The following is a 19,338-nucleotide window of genomic DNA, read 5'->3' on the forward strand; positions in this document are numbered from 1 at the left end:
TTTTTGAATTCTGCCTCCAGACCCCCAGTAGAAACTCCATGCCTCACCTCAGTTGCAGTTCATACCTATATATTTTACAAACATTGCATAAAGTCACCACTAGACTGTGTGCACATGTTGCATATTAAGATAGATAAACATCATATTTAAGTTTGAGTTCCTCAGATATCTTATTATACATATGCCAACATTCCAAAAAAAAATCTAAACAAAACAAAATAAACAATAAAAACAACCTCAAACCTCAGCTCTTTTGATTTTAGGCATTTCAGATTAGCAACACTCTGCCAGTCCTTTCCCTGAGCACCACTCTCCCAGCCTTGGCGGTTCTGAAAGTGAGTTTCTGAAGCCTTGTAAGGTGCAGCAAAGACAAGATTCTGGGGGGGAGGTTTCTCTTGGCCAATCTATGGAACCCTCTTTCTCCTTTCCACCCATCTTATCCATTCCTCTAAACCAGGAAAAATGCAAGGATCCTCTTTCTCCTCTCTCTCCCTCCCTCTCTCTCTCTCTCTCTCTTTCCTTTTTTCTTTTTCTTTTGTTTTGTTTTGTTTTCCTTTTAGACAGGGTTTCTTTGTTGTTACCCTGGCTATCCTGGAACTTGCTGTATAAACCAGGTTGGCCTCAAACTCAGAGATCTAACTGCCTCTGCCTTCTGACTGCTGAAATTAAAGGTCTGTGCCACTATGCCTGGTTTCAGTTTGTTTTAAAATATCTCATTGAAGAAATATTTTCCTGTCAAAGGCCAAAAATAACAGTCTCTTTTCTTATACAGAAGTATTTTTTTTTCAGCACTTGGGATGGAACCCAGAACCTCACACAAGCTAAGAAGGGCTCTACCTCCAACCCGTATCCCCAACCATTCTCTTTATTTTATTCTAAAAGTTTCAAGTTCTGCTTTGTATATTTAGATCTTTCATTCACACTGAACTGACGCTGGGCATGGAGAAGGGGACCTCTGAGTTATGATTTTCACACTGAACACTGTCCTGGCACTGACGCCTGAGAGCCCCCTGCTATCTGTGTTGTTTTCATTCATCTGGTGGCTGGTGGCTGGTGGCTGGAGACTGGTGGCTGGTGGCTGGTGGCTGGTGGCTGGTGGCTGAGCCCTGAGGCTCTGCTTGTCTCTGGTGCTGATGCTGCAAAGCCATGAGTGCTTCCTCTTCACATCTTTACATCCGAGGAGCTCTGTCCTCCAGGAGCATCAGCTGTTTCTAGTTCTTTAAGCAAAGAAAGACCCTTTAAAATCAGCACAAACTCAGTTACAAAGTAGCAGGGGTTTTAGGTTGCAGCTTTGGTGAATTTATCTGTGAACTGTGCTAAAGCACAGACCATGACAATCAGTTAAGCACCTCCGCCACGCCTTTCTGTCCACAGTGTGCCCGCTGTATTTTATTTATCCATTTAAACATTAGTGCATCTGCTAGTAGGTTCATAGATCATTCTGTTTTCCTGGTGTGTGTGTGTGTGTGTGTGTGTGTGTGTGTGTGTGTGTGTGTGTGTGTTTCACAATGATTTACTTTAACAGCACCAATGAATGTTAATTTTTTTGCCTTAAAGATGACTTGGTTTAATATTAATTATTAATACAATAATCCCAGCTTCTTTTAGATTAGTTTTTACTTGAATTTTTTGGTAAGGATTTACCTTGAATCTTCTTTCCTTTGTTCCAGGCATGGTCAGTATTGTTCTCAAGTTAACGTGATATACTGCCTTTAGCACTGTCTCATACATAACTGATGAGTAATGTGATTTTGCGATTCACGCCCCCCCCCCCATTTTTGGAATTTTTCGATTTTCTTTATTCCAAACTATCTTGCTCTAGTGGTCTGGAAAATGTGTGCTGTTGCTTCTGTTTTACTATCTTACATTTAAGATTTTTGATAGTATACTCAACTCCACAGCATCTGGTGGCATCTTTAACCTTTTTGGGGGTGACAGAAAGGACTTGGGGACAGCAGCTGTGGTCTCATTTTCCGTGTTTCACCGTGTTGCGCTTTGTGAAGCAGCTCCAACCATGGGTGGCTCGGATGATACTGACCTATCTAGAGGGTAACAGTGATATATTTGCACGCATGCTCACACATCACCGCGATCACGATGGCGAACATGGCTTTGCTTCCAAAGCCGTAGGCGCCAGAGTAATCACAGTATAGCAGCCATTCACGTGGCGGCTCAGCCACACACCAGGGGTTACGTCATCACCACACATATCTGTGCTGATTAGTTTTAACTGTCAGCTTGGAGTATCCTAAAATCACCTTAGATTTGTCTAGGCCAGATTGGCCCATGGGCAGGCCTATGGGAATATTGTGCTGATTGTTCGTTGATGTGGGAGGACTGTAGGCATAGTAGGGTTATTGTGTAGCTTAAATTCTGATCCTGTCTAAATGGTGTGTAAACTCTGCTCCCCCATTGTCCCTCTGTTATGTCAATAAAGCAGCTTACAGCCAATCAATGAGCAGGGGAGAGAACAGGGTTGGACTTCCTGCCAGCCAGGGGAGGAGCAGTCAGGGAAATCAGCCATGGGTAGAGGTCCAAGGAAGATCAGGAGGAAGGAGCTGCAGCCAAGGAAAGCTACAAAGTGCAAGTATCTCTGGGATGTTTGCTGGGAGTAAAACAAAATAACATAGAGGGTCAAGAACAGACTTAAACTGCTCCAAGATTGCATTTTGAAGCCTTGTATTATGAAAGAGTTTCAATTATTGTGTGTAATTATTCAATAATAGCCAGGTTAAGAACTACGCTAAGAGAAACAAACACACTTTAAAAAAAATAACAAATAGTGCCCAATGTGGGGCTGAATTTACAGTAATCTAGCAAAAATGTATGTTAAAAAAAAAAAAAAAAACCCAAAACACACACACATACACAGACACACAAAAAGAAAAAGAAAAAAGAAGAAACGACAGAGCAGTGTCTTAGCTCTATTAATTACGAGAGGAACCACAATTTCTAAGGCAGGAGTTCCCAGCTTCCTGATTAGACAGACCCCTGGCAGAAGAGCAAGGCCTTCAGATAAACAAACCTGGAGAGGCAAAGCAAAAGGAAAAAAATTGCCTTTTTAACACAAGCAAGCTTTTCAAGCCAGACTTTCCTAGCCAAGGCAGGGAAACACCTTTGAGAAGGGGCTCTTGCTGGCCTGACTCCTGCAGGCCAGAAGAGCAAACACTTGAAGACTGAATAACTTCCCAGAGTGGGTGAGGGGTCAGGACCCAGTAAGGGAGGCAGGAAAAAACCCTCTCCTGGAAGCAGGAGCCAGAGACAGATGGAAAACTCTCAAGCCTTTGAACTGGTAAGGTTTAGAAGGGAAGTGGGCTCTAAGAAAGTAAAGTCCTTTAGGAAGGGTTTTGAGATTAAAGAAGATTATGTTTTATGTTGAAAATGGAAGAAGACATAGTGACACAGTGCTTCTGGATCCCCTTTGAGTTAGTTTATATTAGCATACATACGATATTTTCAGTGATGATTTCAATTTTGTATATTCTCTTTGGGAGAAATCAGAATAAGACAGACTTGGAGAGGGAAGAGAGAAATTAAGAAGACCAAACAGAGCTCTTCGCAGCAGAGAATGGGAAGTTGATAGCAGACGAAGTTCAAGCTACTTCTGGAAAGGGTCTGCCTATACATTTTAACAACAGCCAAGTAAAAAATGTGTATTAGTCAGACAATCAAACTTATAGTCATGCTAGATACTAGTTTAGTTAATTATAAAAGTATGTTTCCTAGTTTTACAGATAAAAAAATAGATAGAAACAAACAATTAAGATTAGATAGATGAATAGATGGTCTTCAAAAGCCTCAGAGAGCTATAGAATATGGCATTTAAAGATTGTATTAACTTAAGGCTTTTTTGACATGAGACAGATCTGCTCTTGGCAGCACCCCCATTCTACTTCCAAGAGGATGAAAGGCTTCGTATGTGGCAAGCGAGCCACTGAATGAGAAAATGTCCTTGTGTCAATCACAGACAGAATACTGTCCAGACTGGACAAACTGGATGCAGGAGAGTTGACTGCCAAGCTTTGTGAGGACAAGATAGGCAAGTCCTTTATAATTCCTGCTTCATAAAAAAGTCCGTCAGATATATTGGGCCAGAGGGCTAAAGATTGGTGCTCTAACATGATAGAGGAATTTGGGGGGGACAGTCCAGGCAGCCAACTTTCTCTGTCAGTTCTATAGTTTTGGAAGCTGCTTGCTCCGAACTTTCTGCATACTCAGGCAACATTTATTCCTTCTCAAGTCTCTGATGGTGTTGAACACTAGATAGTTACAGTCTCACAATTACGTTTACATTGTTTCAAATTTAAGGAGAGGTTTTTAGGTCTGAGATACTTTTAGATTGATAATGCAAGTTAGGATAAAAAATGATTTAGATACAGAGCTCTGAACTCACCAAGGTAGGGTAGATAACAGAATACTTTCTCTAAAGTTGCCAAATACAGATGGACTGGACATTGTAAATGTAAATCTTACCTAATAGTTTTCATTATTATTTCATGTTTGTTATTATTGTTTATAGTTATTATAGAAAGAGCCTTTTATAGGACTAAAAGGGGGGATTGTAGATATAATCTCTTGAGTACTCCATGGATTCTTTATCTGTCAATAAACAGCTAGTTGGCTGATAGCTAAAGCAGGAAATAGGAGGAAGGTGCTCTGGTGGAAAGAGTAAGTGCTGAGATAAAGTAAAGCTCATGGAGGATTTGACCTGAGACACTGACGAGGATAGACCATGAAACCTGAGCAGAGGTAACCAGCCATGCGGCAGAACTTAGAATAGAAGAAATGGGATATTAGTTATGAACAAGCCAGGGAATAAGCTTAGCTGTGTTGGCCTAGGATTTTGTAAATTTAGTTACATCTAAGAATCATTATTTCACAAAGTCAATAGCTCTGGGAGTGAAAGGGGGCAGTGGAGAGCCCTGTCTCCGTTCACTAGTCATTGAAACCTACTTTAGGAGACCACCCAAGGTGCAGAGGAAAGGTTGCTGCTGCAAAGTTTTTAAAATTCAAGTAGTTTAGTAAGACTACTTTGAAAGCAGCCATCAATCACAAGGAATGTGATGCCAACAAGGGGTTATAAAACTGCTGGTACCCAGCCTGCTCAAGCCTTGAGAGAAGCCGTGCAACCCTCCTGTGGCTAAGATGTGAACTAATGAAGTGAACTATATTTATAAGGCCTCATGACAGAACATATTAAAATCTGGCAGGTGCAGGAGACGATTCTGGAAATTCTTAGGACATTATTAAATTGCAAGATGACTGATGTGATCAATTTTAACTTCACTCACAAACCTCACTGGGTTACAAATTAATCTTAAAAATAAAAGAAAATAAAATAAAACAGTACCTACTGAAGTAAAAGTGGGACAGACAAACCGAACTGCAGAACCCTTCACAGTGGTGACAGTGAAAGCAGGACGTTGTTATTTTCTTTGAGCATGCCAGCTCTCCCGTGTGAATTGCATTTTCTCTGAGCTCTCTTTCTCAAAGAGCTGATGGATTGATTTATGGTTTTCCCAGAAGCCCAGCCAGTCTCTACCATTCTGAGAAAGCCTAGGTGAGCTGCAAGCTTGGGTATTAGGGAGGAACCCTATTGTCCTCCCTCATAGAATTTAGCACCACTTCCCACTAGAGACACAACAATGCATGCTGTCCTTAAAATAAATCCAGAAAATGTAAGACCCTATTTCAAAATCTAGTAATGACCTAAGAGCTTGGCTGAAGAGAAAGAGATTTAGAAAGAACAAAAGAGCCAGGTGGTGGTGGCCCATGCCTTTAATCCCAGGACTCTGGAGGCAGAATCAAGTGAATCTCTGAGTTCAAGCCCAGTCTGGTCTACAAAGTGAGTTTCAAGCCAGCCAGGGCTACACAGAGGAACCCTGTCTCAAAAAAACAAACCAAACAGAAGGAAGGAAGGGTGGGAGGGAGAGAAGAGAGGGAGGGAGGGAGGGAGGGAGGGAGGGAGGGAAGAGAGAGAGAGAGAGAGAGAGAGAGAGAGAGAGAGAGAGAGAGAGAGAGAGAGAGAGAGAGAGAGAGAGAGAGAGAGGCAGGTGAGGGGAGCAAAGTGGAGCAAGAAAGGGATCATAGCTGCTATGTGGACACTCTGCCCATCTGGTCTCTAGCTGATCAAACCTACTAACCTCAGGGTAAAGAGAAAGGAAAAGAAAAGAAAAACAGGCAGCAAGATTTTTTTGAAATTACTTTATTCATGTATCATAAATGTGGGGGGCATGGGGGTGAGGGTGAGGGTGCTGGATATCCAATAATTGCAAGTTAATTTGAACACCCTCCAGAAGTTTGACACCCTGAGAAATATAACCAGACCAACAGTCAGGCTTTCTTTCTTTTCTTTTTCTTTTTCTCTTTCTTTTTCTTCTTCTTCTTCTTCTTCTTCTTTTTTTTTTTTTTTTTTTTTTTTTTTTTTTTTTTTTTTTTTTTTTTTTGGTTTTTCAAGACAAGATTTCTCTGTGTAGCCATGGCTGTCCTGGACTCACTTTGTAGACCAGGCTAGCCTCAAACTCACGTTGATCTACCTGCCTCTGCCTCTGCCTCCCAAAGTGCTGGGATTCAGGCTTTCAAATTGTTACAAATGGTGGGGGAAGTCAGGGATCTAATTAAAGGAGCTGGAATTGGGTGACACCCACTACAACTTTGTATGATATGCACAGTAACTTTGTGTGACACTCATAGTGATCATGTGTCCCCCTTACAGTCATGCTCTGTGGCACAGTGACTGTATGTGTCTCACAATGACTTTGTATGTTCCCTCAAGATAATGTTTTGTATTCTTATAATGATATTGAGTGACATAGTAATGACTGTGAGTCCTCAAAGTGACTTGGTGGGCATTTATCACTTTGCACATCCTTGAATGGCTGCCAGTTGTGCCCACCATGATTTTGTGCCCTTCAAAATGATTTTGTGACCATCACAATGATTGTATGTCCTCACAATGACTTGTTGGCCCTTACAAAGACTCCATGTGCTCTCACAATGCCTTTGTGTGGTATTTAAAACGATTCTGGGTGCCTTTTTCAGTGATGGTATATCCTCACAGTAACTTGTGTGCCTTCACAATGACTCTGTGTGACCTTCAAAATGTCACGTGTGCCTTCACAATGACTCTAGGTACCCTTATAATGAATTGTGTGCCCTCATAATGAATCTGTGTGCTCTCACACTGACTATGTGTCCCACCGCAATAACTAAGTGTGTCTTTACAATGACTATGTGTGGCCTTCATAATAACTGTGTGTTCTTCACAATGGCTGTGTGCCCTCATAATGACCTTGACTTTCCCAATCATTCTGTGTGACCTTTACAGTGACACTGTATAGCCTTCTCAATAGCATGTGCTACCATGTTAACTGTATGTGACCCTCACAATGACTTTATGTGCTGTCAAAATGACTCTGTGTAACCTTCAAAATGACTTACAGCCTCGGGGTTTACTATGTGTGCTCTCATAATAACTCTGCGTCCCCTCACAAAGCATTGGTGTAACTTTTCAAATGACTTTGTGCTCCCTCTCGGTGTGCCCTTATAATGACTCTGTATGACCTTCAAAAAATGAATCAGGGTGCTTTTGTGATCTCTTTGTGTGACCTTCACAATGACTGTGTGCCATGTACAATGAATACAAGCCCTGACGATTTTGTGTGCCTTTACAATGACCGTGTGCCATCAAATAATGACTCTACCTGACCTTTACAATGAAATCTGTGTGCCATTCATAATGACTTGTGAGCACTCACAATGACTTTGTGTGCCGTCATAATGACTGTGTGACCTTCACAATGACTTTGTGAGATCTTGACTGTGACTGTAGCAACCTTCACAATGACTTGTGTGTCATAATAATGACTCTGTGTAACCCTCACAACAGCTCTATGTACTCTCACAGTGACTCTGGGTGACCTGCACAATGGCTTTGTATGCCCTCACAGTGACTTGTGTGTACTTATTATGACTTTTACAATGACTTTGCATGCCCTCAGGATTCTGTACAGCCATCACAATTATGTGTGTCCTTGCTGTGGCTCTGTACCTGTACTCTGAGTTGGGTGCCCTCATAGTATCTCCATGTGACCTTCACAATGACTCTGAACATTCACAATGTGTTGTATGCCCTCACAATGACACTCTGTGACCATCATAATGGCTTTCTGTGACTCTGAGAAAGAATAGTGTTGCCTCACAATGACATTGTATGACCTCTCAGTAAGTTTGTGTGCCCTCACAATGACTTTGTATACCCTTGACAATGACTCTTTGTGTGCTGTCACAATGATTTTACATGTTCTTCCCAATGGCTCTATGTGACACTTGCTATGACTTTGTGTGACCTTCACAATCACATGATACACTCAAAATGACTCTTGGGCCCTTGTCATGATGTTGTGTGCCCATGAAATGACTGCGTGTGACCTACAGAGACTTTGTGTGTGACCTTCTCAATAACTTATTGTGTATCTTCACAATGATTTGAGTGACCTTCACAATTTCACAATGACTGTACTATCACAATGATTTTTAGAACCCCCCCAATGACTTTTGTGCCATCACAATGACTCTATGTGTGTTTTCCCAAAGACTGTGACTTTTTTTTCCTTTTATTGAATGTCTATGATTTACATGTCATGCACCAAAATCTCTCCCCCCCCCCAGTAAAATAAAACAGACAAACAAAAAATCTTGTGACAGAAGCTGTAGTGTCTCATGCAGTATAGCCTTTTGTCCACATATGTTTACTTTCACATGTTCATTGCTATGAGTCATGGGTCTGGTTGGAGGCCTACACTATCATTACGACTGCTGACGGATATCCCATTGTTGCCGTGTGTCAAAGAGATTCTTAATCTTTGAATCTGCAGGTCCGGCCCCTTCATGTGTTCCAGCAGGTCATACATGGGGTAGATGTTGAGGTGAGGTCCCCTCAGAGCCCTGGATCAGGGCCCACTCTCCTGCTCCCATGTCATCGTGGCAGCGTTGGCTCACCTGCTCCCATGTCCTCAGGGCAGGGCCAGCTCACCCGCTTCCAAAGACTGTGACTTTTAAAGTATTATGTTCACACAGACTCATTGTCACACACACAATGATTCTTTGTACTCTTGCAATGACAATGTGTGACCTCATACTCATGTGAGTGTGTATGTACTCACACTGGTTCTGTGTGTGCTTCACATGATTCTGAGTGGCCCTCATATTGAGATTGTATGTCCTGAAATTGACTGTGTGGTCTTCATCATGACTCTTTGTGAGCCTTATAATCACCTGTGTCCCCTCAAGATAACATTGTATGACCTCACAATGACTTAGTGCTCCCTCACCATCACTTTGTACGCCCTTCAGAATGATTCTTTGGGACCCTCAGAATGAATTTGTATGTTCTTCACAATGATTCTGTGATGCTCACAGTGACTTTGTGTGATCTTCATGTGATATTTTGTATACTTACAGTGGCATCTGTGCCTTCATAATGACTCTATCAACAAAATGAATATGTGACATCACAGTAATCAGTGTGATACTCACAATGACTTTGTGTGCCTTCACAATGTATTTGTTTGACTGTCTCATTGGCTTATGTGCACTCACAGTGAGTTTGTGTTTCTTCACAAGAACTTTTTGAGCAACTAACATTTACTCCTATGCTCTCACAATGACATTGTGACTTCCTTCACATTGACTATGTGTGCCTCCACAAAGACTTAATGTGACCTCAACAATGGCTTAGTGTCCCCTCATAATGACTTAGTGTCCTTTATAGTGACTCTGTGTGACCTTCCAATGACTGTGATTGTTACAGGATTTAGTATGCTCTTTACAATGCCATCTTGTGCCCTCATAATAATTTCTGTACCATTATAATGACTCAGTGTGCCTACACAATGATTTTGTGCACTCTCACAGAGACACTGTGTGACCTTCATCAATGACTCCTTGTGACACTAACAATGATTTTGTGTGTCTCCACAATTTCTTTGTGTTCTTTCACAAAGTCTGTGTAACCTTCTGAATGACTCCTTGTGACTCTCACAATGACTAGTGTACCTTCCTATTACATTTACATTGGCTCTGTGTGACCATAGCACTGACTCTGTGACACTCACAGTGATGCACTGCAATGCTCAGAATGATTTCATATGCTTTCACAATTACTTTATGTGACCTCACAATGACACTGTGTGACCTTCATAATGAGTATGGGGGCCTTCATGATGACTCTGTATGACCTTTAAAATAACATTGTGTTCCCTCATAATGAATCTCTGTAACCTTCACAAAGACAACTGTGTGTCCTCACAATGACTGTGTGACATTCACAGTGGCTCTGGTGACCTCCACATAAGTTTTTTGTATATTTATAATGTATCTGTATGCCCTCACAATGACTCTTTATACCCTCACAATAAAATATAAGCCCTTATAATGACCCTCACAATGACTTTGTATGCTGTCACAAAGTTTGGGTACCCTCATAATGATTTTGTCTGACCTTTATGAAGACTCTGTGTAACCATCACATGACTCTCTGTGGCCCTAACAAAGACTCTCTGTGAACCCACAATAACTTTGTGAGCTCTCAAAATGTCTGTGTTGCCTTACCAATGACTCACTTTGACCTTCATAATTACTTGTGTCATCACAATGACTTTGAGAACCTTTCACAATGGTTTTTGGGCCATAAAAAATTATCTGCGTACTCTCATGGCTGTATGTGCCTCAACAATGACAGCATGTGCCCTTACAATGACTCTATGTAACCTTTACAATGACTTTATGTACCCTTGAAATGACTAGTATACCATCATGACTGTGTGACCTTAACAATAACTCTGTGCACCCATCACAATGACTATGTGCCATCACTGTGACTTCTGTGCCCTCACAATGACTTTGAGCACCTTCACGACAAAGTGTGAGCTTTAGAATGGCTTCATATACCCTCACAATGACTTTTTGGATTCCACAGTGACTCTGTGTGTTCACAATAACTCTGTGCACTCACAATGACATTGTGTGCTTTCACAATGACCAGGCAATCTCAGGAATTTTTTGTGCTTCCAGTTACTTTGTAACCAAAATAACAACTTTATGTCTCTGTGTGACCTCAAATTCACTGTGCAGCATTCACGATGACTTTGTACTCTCTGACAAAAACTTGTGTTTCCACAAAATGACCCTGTGCCCTCACAATAACTTTGTGACCTTCATAAGGACAGTGTGTACTCTTGCAATGTGTCCTCACAATGCTGCTGTATCCTCATAACAATTCTTTGACCTTCACAATAGCATTCATGATTTTGTATGCCCTAACAAGGACTCTCTGTGCTCTCACAGTTACTTTGTGTGCCATTCAAAATGACTGTGTGTGGCATTGATGATTATCTCTGACGCTCACAAGCACTTTTTGTGCTGTTACATAGGTGTGAAGTGACTTCACAGTGTTTCTTGGATGCTCACAATGACTTTATGTGACCTAAACAATGACTGTGTATGACCTTCACAGTGTTTATGTGTCCTCTAATCATGACTGTCTGTGCCCTCACAAGGCTCTATGTGACTTTTTTGGTGATGGTTTATAACCTTCCAATTACTCTTTCACAATGACCTTCAAAATAAATCTCTTTGACCTTACATTGACACTATCTGATCTTCACACTGACTTTCTTTGTAAACGCTTACAAATACTTGTTGCCCTCAAACTACTCTGATCTTCACACGTTCTCTCTGTGGCTCTCAAATGCCTTGTGTGCACTCAAAATGACTTGGCGAGTCCACTTCTATGACCCCTTGTGAACCTAACAAAGACACTATATGCCATTCACAATGATTTGTAATGTCTTTGTATACCCTCACATGGCTATGTGTGCCCTCAAAATGAGTCTAGGTGACCTTCACAATGACTTTGTATCTTTACAGTGACATCTTGTGATACCACAATCATTTCTGTGCCCTCGTGACTCTGTTACAATGACTCTGGGTGCCTTCAAACTGACGATGTGGCCTCTACAGAGACTTTGTATACCTTCACAATTACGTCAGTGCTCTCATAATGACTCAGTGTGACACTCACAATGACACGGTGCAGTGTTAACCATGACTGTGATGTTCACAATGACTTTATGTGCCTTCACAATGACTCTGTGAGACCTTATAATGTTTATATGTGCCCTCCCAATGACTCTGTGGGACACTCCCAAGGACTCAGTTTGATGCTTACAATGACTCTTTGTAAGCCTCTCAAAAACTGTATGCCTTCACTTTGTGTACCCTCACAACAGTGACTCTGTGACATTCATAGTTAGTTGTGTGCCCCCCATAAGGAGTCTGTATGCGCTCATATTGTATCTCTGTGCTCTTATGACTGTCTTTCACCTTAACCATGGCTTTGAAATCATACTTTCATGATGATTTTATGTGCCTTCACCAAGACTCTGTGTGACCTTCACAATAAGTTTTTATAACTTCACAATAAAAAACTATGTCCTTCTATTGACTCTGTGTCCCCCTCACAGTGAGGCTGTATAAACTTCACAAGCCTCTTTGTGACCTTCACCATGACTTATGTGCCCTCACAATGACTTTGTGTATTCTTTACAGTGACTCTGTGTTTCCTCACAATGACTCTGTATGGCCTAAATAGTGGCTCTGAGAACTCACAATCTCTTGTATGTCCTCACAAATGACTTTGTGTGTGCCATACAATGACTGTATATGACTTTCAAAATTATTTTGTATGCCCTTACAATGATGTGACCTTAATGACATTGTATATCCTCTCAATGACCTTTGAACCCTCACAATGACTATGTGTGATGTCATAATGAGTTTGTGTACATTCAAAATTACTGTTTAGGAATCTCTGTACCCTCACAACTACTCTGTCACCTTCACAATAATTTTTTGTGTTCTGAATTATGAGACTGTGTGTCTTTCACAATGACTTTGTGTGACTTTCAGAATGACTGTTTTGTGGCCTCTCAATGATCTTATGTGTCCTCACAATCATTTGTGCCCCCTCCAGATGACTGTATGCCCTTCTCAATTACTTTATATGCCCACAATGATTCTGTTCGACTCTTCCAACATGACTCTGCTTAATCTTCACAATGACTTTTGTGACCTTCACAATAATATTGTGTGCCCTCACAAATGACACTGTATGTTCTTTACAATGATTATCATGTTCACAGTGACTTTCTGTGACTTTCACAATGACTTTTTGTGTGTCCTCACAGTGACTCTGTGTACCCTTACAAAGACTTCTGTGTCCTTGCAGTTATTCTGTGTGAACCCCAGACTTTTTGCCTTCACAATGACTGTGTGTGGCCTTTAAGGACTCAACTTGACCTTCACAATGACTTTTGTGACCTGCACAGTGATCTGTGTGTCCTCACAATGACTGTGTGATCGTTACAATGACTCTTTGACCCTCACCATGGCCCCGTGTGCCCTCACTGTGACTTGTGCGTGCCACTCTCCATGACTTATGACACACACATGAATTTTTGAAGCAAATAAAATGCATCCAAGAACAAGTATCAATTTTATTCACAATTTTAAAAATGCATTAAAAACAGTTTGTATTGGAAAGCGGTAATTTACAATTTATAAATTCCAGAACATAAAAAGTCATGAAATCTAAGCTGATACAAACTATCTTAAAAGCAGCCATTGTTTCTCTTTCCTTTTCTGTTTTTTCTTCTAACACCGACAGCAGTGCTTATACTAAGGAACAGCAGCAGTGACTCTTTAAAGTAGAAAACCCCACAATTCAAAATATATTCCCTATATCCAAAATAGAAAACACAAGACTTGACCTGACTGATGAAAAAACTCTTGTCCATCTTGTCCTGGCTGCCACCATGTGAAAGGTGGCACTGGTGCTCCCTGGGCCTAGATGGCTCTCTACACAAGTGCCTGACATCAGCATGCCAGCTCTATGAGAACAACCTTGTAAGATGGCCCCAATAATGTGAAGTGCTGGTTGCAGCCTTCCCCTCTTGTTTACAATAGTGTAAAGTATAAAACACTGTTGCGCGTTTCTAGAGTGGCCGGTGGGAATATGCCTCCTTTCTGATGACAGTCCAGAATCTTCCAAATGTAGTGTCAAATGAAATCGAAGTTTAACCTTCAGCATTTCTCTTCTGATTGAAAGTGATGTTTTGGGATTTGGGGCCAACGTCTCTCTTCCATCAGTCTGGCGTTCCCCAGCTGTGTCTGTCTTTGAAGTCCATCAAGGCTTGGCATGTGGAAAATATATTCAGGTTACACAAAGGAACACAACCCTGCTGGCTTTGATCATCCCTCTGTCATAACAGAGATGATTGGGTTCCAACAATGGCACACACATGTGAACGAGGAGGGGGCCATTCAGGAGAGCTCAGCTTGCATCCTCATGGAAGTCGGCTAGTTAAATCCTAAATATTTTTTATGATTTTCCTAAAGCCAGTTCTCATGAGGGACACAGAAACAAAAATGTCAACCAGTTAGGACTGGGCACCATGTGGATATGAAAGCAGATGTGGGCTACCATGGGACACTCTACGGTAGTTTCTTTCTACATCTGGTAAAGAACAGACATCATGTGAGGCAATAGAAACAGACAAGCCAGAAGACACACATCAAAAGCTATAATTATGAATAGAGAGAGGCCACAGGAAGAGGGCTCATTAAATCTACCCACGTCTTACAAAGGGAGAAAAGCATGGGGGGGGGGGGGACGACAGAAGATAAAAAGTCTAGGGAGAGACAGCATCTCAATGTTAGATTTCAGTATTGGGGAAAAGAGCCTGATTTAAGCAGAGAGCTTCCAAACAAATACACTAGGGAATTCCATCACACTGATGTCACAGAGCCAGCTCTTTTTTTAAAAAGTGTAAATGGAATGGACCAACTGCAAAGGGTTGAAAGGCAGAGGTCAGATCTGATCATGTAAGTTTAAACTGGAAACCAAGTAAATCCTGCCCAGTGAAGCCGCAGGGCAAAAGATGAAGAGAAAAATGAGCCCCGGTCTTCCTTAGCCTTAGAGACAGTTCTGGAAGGTAAATGCCATCATGGAAGAAGATGGGATGTGTTACATAACACCCCACATCAGAATGCTGGATTACAAAGCCTTGGTTAGACTACATGGCACCAGGGAGCCTGCTCTTCCAAACTGTCTGCCAACCACGCTTTTCCACATCTGGTTCTAATGCGCCTGGATTCTCACTGAGGACCCTTCGGCAGCATACCCGACGTGCTGAAGGCTTTTGTGTAAATTCAGGTATAGGTCACAGATTACTATGCTTATATCTCCTTTCTATATAAGAAATTGGGCCGGCTGCAGTGGCACACAACCTTTAATCCCAGCACTCATGAGGCAGAGGCAGGCAGATCCTTGTGAGTTCGAGGTCAGCCTGATCTACAAAGTGAGTCCAGGATAGCCAAGGCTACACAGAGAAACCCTGTCTTGAAAAACCAAGAAATAAGAAATAAACAAAATTGGGGCCCTGTGAGCTCAGCACAAGGGCACAGCTAACACATGCTTGCAGTCACTGGTCCTAACACACACACACACACACACACACACACACACACACACACACACACACACACACACACACACACACACACACACACACACACACACACACACACACAGAGAGAGAGCCAGGCTTCAGGAGACTCATAGTAAGTGGTTTTAACAGAAAGTGATGCCCTCTCCTCTTCTGTCTCCCTCCCTCCACATTCCTAACTACATTCACAGCCACACCCCATAACCCAGGCCTCCTCTCCTGACAGCACTGTTGCCCACTCATGTGGAAGAGCTGCTCATAACAGATAGGCCAGTTGACTTCACCAAACCTCGACTGGGGCAGGGCTATGAAGCCCCTTGAACCCCCTGATATACGTATACCATTCTGCTGATGAGAAAGTGACTTTCTTCAACAGAAACTCCCAGGAGCTCTGGGGGAAGGAATCTGCCAAGGCTTTTTCATATGGTAATAGATTATTTCTGAAAGAGAATGTGTATGAAAATTTATCCTCCGGGTCCTGTGAAACCACATCCACTGTGAACTTAAGAAGCAGCCAGGCTGGGTCCTGCTGTGCCCACAATCCCGGCAGCACATTCCACTCATCTGTCCTTCAAATCCGCCCTCAGCTATGGTTCTTGTTTAGGGAAGAAGCCTGGGTCTCCAGGCTGCCCGCCTCCAGTCTCTCCCTGCTTCTCGCTGGGGTTTCAGCTTACAGCTGGTCTGGCTCAGAAGCAACTGGTTGAAAGGCTGGAAATGCTGCCAGTTTGGTTCAGAGTTATTTTTGCTTCCAGAAGCCATAGAAGGTCAAGTATGCTCAGTCTGTAAGCCTCGACACTGGTGTGCCCAGACCCACACCTCCACTTCAGGACGATGGCCTTTAGGCATCCTAAAACAGCAACAGAGAGAAAGCTTTTTAAAAAAGGTGTTTTCTACGTTAAAGCTGCTACGTGGTCATTCTAAAACTGCATAGCTACAAAAAGTAGGGTCACAATGTCAAGCACCCTGTACGTGTCCTCTGAGAAAGTAATGAAACTTTTGTAATGACACAATTACCAGTATGTGCTGATTAATTGGAAGATGACAATGTAACCCATAATAATCACAATGACTTAAAGAAGCAGCAATTCTTTTGCCCATCAACCTCATCAGAACATTCGATGGCACTGCTTCAATGCGGGACTTGCTAAAGCATCCCTAGTAAGGCAGTCCTGGCCTCCAGAAACGAAGGTGGCCGGTGGACACCACTACTCCATCACCTCGGTCACAGAACCTCAATCTCCCATTCCTGGCAGATGTCTGCAAAGAGCGAGGGGATAGGATAGGTCTTTATGGTCTCCCTTAAATTGTCCTCAGCAAGGTGTTGTAGAACAGGAAGTATAGCCTCCCTTCAAAAAGGGACTGGGCATCAGCTAACTGAATGCTGCTGGCAGGGGCTGACCCCACTTTCATGCAGGTGCCCTCAGCAATGTGTGGTCATCACTAATTCGCATTGGTAACACAGGTAAGCCTATAGAAAACACTATTTATAGGTAAAGGTTTCTAGAAATCAGTTCTGAAGTCTGTCTGAGCACTGGGAGATATATATATATTTACCACACATGTTGACTGACTATTGCTACAGTAATAAATACATTGACTCTATTGCAGAAAGCCAGCAATTCTCATTTTATTATGTGCAAAAAAACAGAGAGGTGGGTTGGAAAGCTGGCTGGGCCTCTCAGAGCTTCTCTAACCTTCTGTTCTTTCCTGTTGAGTTGTTTGTTTGCTTGCTTGTTTACTGTCTTGGTGAGGGATGCCCTTGGTACCCGGGAAGGTCAGAGAACAACTTGCAGGTGTTAGCTCTCTCCTTCTGCCATCTTGATTCCAAGGATCAAACGCAGGTCATCAGGCTTGGCAGAGTCATCTGACATTGAACTCACCGCTGACATTAAATGGTGCTTAAACTGTGTCACCAAGAGGACCTGCATCATAGCTCACGGGTAACGCACTTGCTATGCGCCGAGTTCGACCCCCAGAACTCGTGGTACAAGGAGAGAACCAAGTCCTGCTTCTCTGCTCCGGTAGCAATTAAAAAAAAAAAAAAAAAAATAGAGTTGTAAAACCATCAAGAGTGCTTTTCTTGCAGGGAAACAGGCTAGCTTCCTTCTCTCAAGTATCTCAATGATGGATACCCCACACCCCTAAGCTCTGCTCCCTTCTGCACAGATGCAGGGGTTGTGGGGGATGGGATTTACAGGGGCTCATGGTGGCTAAAGGCGGCTCTCACACCTATGTATTCATCCTGAATTGGGAACATCACCATCAGACGCTGGGTGGTCTTAAAGCGCCCACAAGAACGTAGTGTGTAAAAATACCGATTTGGGAAACAAATTCCCATGCTTTGGGAGTCACAGCCTCACCCCAGGTAAAGACTACAGTGCCGTAGGGCTGGGGCTGCTTCCCAGTTCCTTCCTGAATTCCAAATGAGCCCTCGCTATGGAGCCAAGTCAATGTGTAATGACCTTAAGGAATGGGCAGAATGATCTACATGCTCTATGCTTTGTTTTCTAATAGTAGCTGCTGAAATCAAATTCCTCTCAGTCTGATTTTATTGGATTTTTTTTTTTAAACAGTCTTGCTCTGTAGCATATGTACCCTAGGCTGATCTTGGGCGATCCTCCCGAGTGATGAATTAGAGGTGTGTACTACCTCGTTTGGTGGTATAAAACTCTTCATGAGGGTGCATTGTCTACCTTGAAAAGTGGTCCTGTTTGAAGGAAATGTGAATTGCTTTTTAGAACGTACTAGTCAGAAACAGCAAGATTAGTTGAGTTAAACACTTGGCTGCCGCAAGCCCATCACGGGGCTGCATGTGTGGAGGCTTTGGTCTCACGGATGCAGTAAGTGTACCTGAAGACAAAGTGCTTTTCAGAATCTAGAAGGGAGCAGGGTGCGGTGGCCTGTAATCCCAGCACTTGGGAGGCAGAGGTAGGTGGATCGCTGTGAGTTCAAGGCCAGCCTGGTCTACAAAGTGAGTCCAGGATGGCCAAGGCTACACAGAGAAACCCTGTCTCGAAAAACAAGGACAAAACAACAACAACAACAACAAAAAACCAGAATCTAGAAGGGAGACTCTTAAAATGGGCTCAAAATATTATTTTGTTTCCACTGGGGGAGGGAGATGGGGAACTGGGTTACACTGTTGTAATTCTTTCTCTGAATTTAAAACAGCTAAAGCACCTACAGATTGTAAAGCAGTGTGTATCCGATTTCACTATTAAGTTTTGCTGTGCAATCTGAAAGTCACATTTTCTTTCTGGATTCACTTTATATACAATTCCACCTCTCTTAGAATGATTTGAGTTGCAAGTTTATCTTTATACAGCTGAGGATGGTTATCTGCGCTGTCTTTCCTTACTTCAATTTCTGCTGGCTAGTTTGATGTCCACTTAACACAAACTGGAGTCATTCAGGAAGACGGAACCTCAACTGTGAGCCCCACGTCCTGAGACTGGGCTGTGAGTAAGCATGCTGGGCATTTTCTTAGGTAATGATGTGAGAGGGCCCAGAAAAGTGTGGGCTACGTCATCCCTGTGCTGGCGGTCCTGGGTTCTCTAAGAAAGCAGGCTGAGCGAGCCACAAGTGTGAGCCAGTAAACAGCACTCCCCTATGGCCCCTGCAGCAGCTCCTGCCTCTAGGTTCCTGTCCGGACTTCCTTCAGCAATGGGTTGGGACCTGAGAGCTGTAAGATAAAATAAATTCTTTCCTCCCCCACCTGATTTTCATGACGGTGGGTGTGGCTTTCTCTTCTCCTTCCTCCCCCCCCCCATCT

The 19,338-nt window shown here is 42.6% G+C and overlaps 1 protein-coding gene across 1 annotated transcript in view; it reads right to left on the minus strand.

The window, feature by feature from the left end:
• Window positions 1–15,884: 15,884 nt before the first annotated feature.
• Tnfrsf19 (TNF receptor superfamily member 19) overlaps window positions 15,885–19,338 on the minus strand; it is an 86,677-nt gene continuing 83,223 nt past the window's right edge. Inside the window, exon 10 of the mRNA XM_051160658.1 lies at window positions 15,885–16,413. Coding sequence (XP_051016615.1) covers window positions 16,405–16,413 — 9 coding nt within the window. The 3' untranslated portion in view covers window positions 15,885–16,404. The remainder of the gene's footprint in view (window positions 16,414–19,338) is intronic.

Source organism: Acomys russatus, chromosome 18 (genome assembly GCF_903995435.1).
Source record: "Acomys russatus chromosome 18, mAcoRus1.1, whole genome shotgun sequence".
Lineage (NCBI taxonomy): Eukaryota > Metazoa > Chordata > Mammalia > Rodentia > Muridae > Acomys > Acomys russatus.